This window comes from Egretta garzetta, unplaced genomic scaffold, assembly GCF_000687185.1.
Source record: "Egretta garzetta isolate BGI_Z169 unplaced genomic scaffold, ASM68718v1 scaffold15, whole genome shotgun sequence".
NCBI lineage: Eukaryota > Metazoa > Chordata > Aves > Pelecaniformes > Ardeidae > Egretta > Egretta garzetta.
This window is the reverse complement of record NW_009259798.1, coordinates 1,650,460-1,657,603: the sequence shown is the minus strand read 5'-3', so window position 1 is coordinate 1,657,603 and position 7,144 is coordinate 1,650,460. Positions and strand designations below refer to the sequence as shown.

Here is a 7,144-nt window from a genome sequence, read left to right as displayed (position 1 = left end):
TTTGGTTGTCACTTGCAAAGGGTATGAATTTATAAAACATTGAGGATTTCAACACTTGTTTTCTGAAAGAAAGTCATTCTGGTTTGGTTTGTTTTAAAAATGATGACACACTTTGATCTCAAACCTCCAATGTCACCTGCGTAAGGAGGGTGTAACAGCACCAGCCCATTGCGGGATCAGGATCTGCAAGTGTGAAAATCCCAACCACTAGGAGTTACCAAATACTACGTGTTTACAAAATGCTCTGAATGCAATTCATTAGGTTTACTGAAAAGGAGTTTCCAAAACTCTGGGTCTCATCCTGCACACCCCTACTAATGCAGGTCAAGTAATTTGCCGGCATATCAAGACCAAAATGAATAAATACAAAATACATTTGGTATAGAAAATACTAGTATAAAAATTAAAAAACACCCTGTGTTACTGTCCATCAAAATATTAACAGCAAGCATTACAAGTGACTTCTTTAACCTATTGCCAAAATCAAAGAGTTCTGCTTTCCTGAAGTGCTGGTAATTGCATTTGCCCAAGTATTGGAGAAAAAAAAAAAAAAAACAAAAAACAAATAGGGAAGGGACAAGGAAAGATACAATAGATTTCTCACATAGCATTATTATTAACAGAGGACCTAAACTGAAGGAAACTAAAGTATGCACAAACACGGGGGGAAAAAAAGCCGTTGTCAGTTCTGTGGTAGCCACCAGAGCTCCTCCTGATCTTCAGAAAGTTTGTAGAGAAGGTGCTTCCTCACACTAGCCCTGACAGGCAGGTGAGGGCATGGGGATGAGCATACTCAGAGCACTGCTGCTTTTCGGTTTCTCTGCTGTGGCAATTCTGTTGAGTTTGCCAACCTCCGTCTGCCAGCTGGGGATCTTCTTTGTGGTCATATGGCGGCGGGTGTGCTTTGTCAAGTGATCGCTGCGCATGAAGCGACGCTCACACACAGGACAAGCAAACTTCTTCTCTCCCGTGTGAGTCCTGCGGTGGCGCGACAGTTCATCTGAGCGGGCAAACTTCTTGTCACAGCCTTCCCAGTTGCAGCTGAAAGGCTTTTCTCCTGCAGGACATAAAAGAAGCGTAACTTAATTTTGAGAAGCTGTGTTACAGGTTTATCAAAGAATTAACTTAAATCCTGCCTTGCAAAAACTGATGAATTCCACAGAACTGCTCATGCATGCAGTCAACATTAGCTTAAGCACAAGTTGTGTTCCGGGGAAAGTCATAGGTATCATTTCTACTTATTCCCTCCTATTTCTTTAAATGTTATTTAATAAAGTCCATTTTTTTAATTGTCCAAAGCCCCATTTTAAAGACTTTCAATAAAGCTGCCCTAACTGCTGACTGAACTAGAAGCAACCCCCTGCCCCCAACCACAGCTCTACAGCTGCTGCACGTCACCAACAAACACTGCAGGCAAATGGGAAGCCTGGAATCAAGCCTCGGAGTCCTGCTGCTCCAGGGATCCAGTCCTGCACACAAACACACCACCCCAGCACATACTAGAGAGGAATGGCCCGTCCTGCCATCCCCACACAGCTGGGGGTCCAACAGGCAGCTAGGAGTGTTCTGCACACCCAGGAACGACAGCAGTCGGGAAGGCTGTCCACGTCAGCTTCTGCTCATCCTGGGCAACTGCTTAACGTCAGACCTACCCTAAACAACGTGATCTACCGCCTGCAACCCCCCATAAAGCTCAAGATAAACATCTACCACATGACCCGGATTTATGGTAACACTTTGGAGCAGAACAAAAAGCATCCAGCAGAAAGGAAGCCCCACAGAAGCGTTGTTCTTATGTCAGATATCGAGAGGGAAGTTCTACATTTGATGTATGTGGTATCATCTAGCAACTCAGCGTGCGGGGAAAAGAAAGCTAAACTGCTCTGCCCCCCGATCCTTTAACACGGACTGGCTAGCGAGGGGTCAGAGTGCTTCACCTCCCATAGATGTCCTAGTCTTAATCACGATACAGTGACACACACTGCTTCCCTGTGGATTACCAGCAGCATGCGCTCAAAGCGAGACACTTGCTGCTAGTCTATATCTATCCTGTAGTGCCAGGTTAATTCAGCAGCCTGCAGCACTTACTCTCAAGCCAGAAGTAGAAGCATCATCTACCTCTGAGCTCTGGTTTACAAGGATTATCAGCTTCATACAGGGTTTAAGCTCTTTCCCCAAAGGAACTGTAAAGACAGGCTGGCAAACTAATGCAAATCCTGCCATGGAAGCTGACATCCCATAAGCCACAGTGTCTGTGGGGCAAAGGAGGGTGGAGGAAAAAAAAAAACAAAAAACACCACAGGGAAAAACAAAAGTAGAGGAAGTTTTGCATGAGCTATTCTGTACCCATCTCCCACTACACCTGTCCCACAACATGAAAAACAGTCCCTGACAACTCCCAAGTTAGCGTTAACTTAACAGGATCTTGGAGCTAGAAAAAGGATAAGTAAAACACATGTATATTTTCTCCACACTGACACTGGAGCCAATCAGCTCACATTAATTACAATTAATTTTCATTTACCTTTAAAAGTCCCTTTCTGCAACCAAATAAACTGCTACGTTCCTGTAGCAGCTCTGCTTTGAAACACAGTATCCCAGTATCTCAATGCATTCCCATTTAGCCTAAACAAAACTCTGGAAACAAACGTGCAGTTTCTGACTTTCTCTCTTTTCTTCTACTCATGTAACAAAATTAAAACCAACTACCCATACTATGGTTTGCTTACACCAGACCCCTCCATGCCCCAAAAAAAGACTTGCACAATTTGTTTCAATCTAGTCCAGATGGGAGGATTCCACTCAAGTCTAAACACACACACACAGTAAAGCTTTGCTCCAACTAAAGCACGTGAAATTCAGCTAACACTATGGGGTCAGCTGAGGTCTCAGAACAAAGTCTGTCTTGTTTTGCTTGCCCACAGAGAATGAACATTCCTCCGTTCTCCGAGACGAGCAGAAGCCTCCCGATCACCTGCCTCTTCCCTTTCCCACCCCCTCCCCCCAGAAACGTGCATTTCAGCACCCCAACACAAGCCAGTGCCGGAGCGACAAAGGACCTGCCCTGTTGTACACACCAGTGTGGGTGCGAAGGTGGGCTTTGAGGTGGGAACTTTTGAAATAGGTTTTCTTGCACCCGGGGAAGTTGCAAACATAATTCCTCCGTCTAGAAAAGTCCATCTGGGGGGTGCAACTTTGACCAGAAGCGATGAACACGGGAGCAGGAGCAAGGGGCAGTAACTTGGTGTTCCCAACAGTCATTACTGTTTGCGGGCACTGCGGTGTCTGTGTGACAGCAGTTTGTGGAAGAACCAACATAACGGTCCCCTGAGGCACAGAAGGTCCCATCAGTACAGGCTGAGAGAGCGGGGCTGTCTGCGGTAAAATAGGTTTCATGGGAGTTGAGACTGTTGGAGCTGAAGGCTTGACATAGGCATTGATCATACTGCTTTGTCCATTTAAAGGGATCATTTGACAGAGAACTTGGGGGCTTGAAACGGGGGCAGGTGTCACTGGGGTAGCTCTTTTTTGCAAGTCATTCTCACAGTTCTTTGGTATGTGGGCCTGTGGCGAAACGGGCCGGACCGGTAGTTGTCCTTTATTGGTCACCATATCACCGGAGTCATGTGCATAAGGTTGGTGCACTGGAGAGGCTTTGTCAATTGAATCATCTGCAGCACACGTGTCCTGTGGCAGTCTGGAATGTCTTCGGTCATCTGCTCCACACCAGTCTCTGGAAGCGCTGTGGCCTGAAGTTACCTTTGTTTTCCCCTGCCCAGCAGGAAGGTGATGGTAAGCAGAACTATCACCTGTGTGACGTATCACACTGGTTGCCATGGCCCTGCAAGGCTGAGGGGCAAAGGATTCAGGTATCACTGGCTTCTGGCTGCACTGTCGCTCCATGGTGATAACAGATGGCTTGGTTATGGGAGAGGCACCGGTTGCTGATGTGACTGAGCAGGCAGCTGTGCTTGCCATGACAGTCCTTGGTTTGGAGTAAGTGACTTGTGAGGAGAGGAGCATAGCAGCTGATATCTCAACAAAGTCAGGGCTGTGCGGAGGGGTCATGCACTGCAAAGAAGAAAACACCGTTATACAGCAGTGTACTTCTGTAGCACAATTTTTCACTGTCTTTAATAAATAAAATTACACCCCCTCCCCAAAATCTCAGAACCTGCCTCTTGCAACAAGCTGATTAAAGCACACATTGCCTCATCTGATGGCCGTTCTGAATCCACTCAAAAGCATGTTAATAAAAGGAAGGCAATGAGGCAGATTTAAACCTGCACAAAGCATTGCATGCCTACTCACCGCGCTACAAGAAACCTCTCTCATTCCTTTCTCCTCAGCAACGGGGGCAGCTGGAAGAGGCAATGAGCACTCTGCTGTTCGCAGGAAACAGAACAGCAACAGATAGCGATACTGTACCATTTCAACTTCAAGCTTCCAGCAAGCCCTAGATCTTTGATCAATGATTACTCCAGCAGCCGGTAGCTACTTCTGAGATAAAGACAAATGGAACTGCTCCATCCCTTCTTATTCATCCACTTTTCTATGCTCTCTTGCTGCCGCCACCTCTCCTTCCTCCTTTACTACTCAAAAAACTCATGCCTATCTCCTGTGCTGCTCAAGAGACAGTGCCAACACTGAGCTGCAGGAGTATGAGAGAAGTCTGTCAGCCAGCTGCCGTACCACCTCAGCCTCTTTCCGCTGTTATTCCCCTTTTTCCTTACATAACTGCACACTAGAAGCCTACTGGTTGAAATGGGCCTTAATCATCTGAAGCCTGAATGGCACCAAGCCCTTTTTTAACACCTACTTCTGTTACAACATAAACTGCAACAAAAAAAAAAATTGTGATTCAACTGCCATTAGTCAGCCAGAATAGACCAATGCTCTGGAGAAATAACAGACTACATGTACAAACACATAGCACAGAAACTAATTAGATTGTCTATTTCATAATGGCAACCTGTACTTTCTCTTGTAACGACCAGAGCGAAGCCAAACGGCATCGAAAGCCTTTTTCATACAGTGCTTGCAGGTAAGTCGGTGCGGAAACACAGAGGCTCACTCTGACATTCTTACTCAAAGTGCTGCGAGAAACCTACGGCAGCCACTCAAGACAGCATCCTCCGCATACCTGCCAAATTAGATAACCTGTCAGCAAGGGCTTTCACATCTGGATTTATCAAGGAATCAAGCTCCTGCATTTGCCATTCCAGAGAGAGCAGAAAACCCTAAACTCAACCGGCCCACCTCACTATTCTGTGCGTGTGCACAGCTTTGCAGTAGCCATGCTATACGCAGGGACACATGAGCGAGCCATCTTTTCCAGCCAAGTTAAAACACTGCAGAGGTGTAACATTCAGATGTCAGGCATTTTTATTTTGCCTTCATGTTTTTCTTACCAGTGTAGATAAATAGTCCTTTGGTAATTCAGACGTAGCCTCAGCGTGCATTGTGAAATCACCAGAATCCGAGAAGGGCGTAAGTGGCCTTATCTTTAATATGTCACCTTTCTGCGATCTTTGACCCCAGGAGCTCATACAAACAAGCGCTTCAACGGCTTCGATGTCGTTCTGCTCCAAGGTGCTGCAGGTAGACCTTTCGCTGTCGTGACGCTGCCTTTCACGGATAGACTCATAGATGTCCACAATGTCAACCTAAACGTAATCGGATTACTGGCTATTAGGACAAGTCAGAATACAAAGCTGACGCCACCCACATACTGTCTGCTCACGATGAAGGTCATCTGAAACAGATCCCCAGCCCGCGGCAAGACTTTTACCAACCAGCTCAACTCCTACCCTCCCCCCCCCAGCTCATCTTCCCACCCTGTTACTCTTAAAAGAAAAAACAAAAGCATGATTTTCAGGAAAGGAATAGGTATGTGTGTAGCTCACATTTCCAGAGTTACTTTCCTGGATTACACAGCTCTGAATAAACAAACCCCACACCTCCATACAAGCAAAAAGAGGGAAAACAAATCTTGAGCTTCCAACCTTGTTTAGACAAGGCTGTTTCCTGGACCCAAAAGACAACTGCTATTCAGCGCTAATCTCATTCTGGTAACATTTAGAGATAAATTTCAGCTGACAGTAAGATGCTTTAAGGTACGATCGCTGATTCAGAGTACCACACCTTGCAAAAGCATTTTCATCTTATTTTTACCAATAGAGAAGTCAGGGTGGGGGGGGAGGAAGGATAATAAGTCTTCAAAGCACAGTGGGAATTGTTTGTGTTGTACTTTCAAAAGGTATGATAACTACACAGGTGCTAGACATCCCAAAACGCGCTACGAGCAACATGACCACAAATGTCATCATATGGATTTGTTTCCGGTTGCAAGCATCCCAGGAAATTTGTGCGTGCGCATGTGTGCGCGTGCGTGCAAAACACTTCTCTGCAAAAGGACACTGAAACTTCATAAAGTCCTCTTGGTGCTCGGCAGCAACTCCAAAAGCTACGCTGTGCTGTTGGTTTATTGCTCACAAGCTAGCTCAGTCTTGGTTAGGTGTCCAAAATCTTCCAGCCTTTAGGCACACCAGCTACCTGGGATTCAGAAGCATGGACCAAGATTCTTGAGCCTAATGCTGTTACATAGCATGCTTATATACTGCAGCAAGAGAGTTTGAGCTAAAAAAGCACCACCACACCGTCAGCGTGGCCTAAAGCCCTGGAGGCAACTATACTTGTTGGGTGACATCACTTGCACACCTAAATCAACAAGTTTGGTTAGAGTTCAGTAATGTGGAATGATCCTGGCCCAACAGTGTCACGAAGATGCAAAGCTGTGTGACATCGTCTCCACTACAGGGACGTGCATGGCAAACGTGTTAAACGTAATGGATCCAAAATGCCAGCACCGGACTCGCACTTTCACCTCAACCAAGTGGTACCACGCATGGAGGTGCCAAGGCTGGGGGCAGGAAGGGGTGAAAGCGGTCTAAAACAGGGATCCAAGCAATCAACGGCCCTGAGAAAGGCTTCTAAGAATTTCCACTGAAAACCATGAGAACGGAACGATGTCACCTGCAAGCCTGGACCTAGAACGCCTGTCAAACGGGAGCCACACCAGGCGAGGCTCTGCACTAGGCAGCCAGAAAGCCTGGGAGCGTTCCTCAAAGCGTGACTGCAGGCA

General features: G+C 46.4%; 1 protein-coding gene across 1 annotated transcript in view; it reads right to left on the bottom strand.

The window, feature by feature from the left end:
* Positions 1-6: 6 nt before the first annotated feature.
* Positions 7-7,144, bottom strand: part of KLF11 (Kruppel like factor 11) — an 8,888-nt gene continuing 1,750 nt past the window's right edge. Inside the window, exons 2-5 of the mRNA XM_035895331.1 lie at positions 6,903-6,949; positions 5,412-5,666; positions 3,078-4,071; positions 7-1,057 (exon numbers count right to left, since the gene is read on the bottom strand). Of these exons, the coding sequence (XP_035751224.1) occupies positions 753-1,057; positions 3,078-4,071; positions 5,412-5,666; positions 6,903-6,949 (1,601 nt within the window). The 3' untranslated portion in view covers positions 7-752. The remainder of the gene's footprint in view (positions 1,058-3,077; positions 4,072-5,411; positions 5,667-6,902; positions 6,950-7,144) is intronic.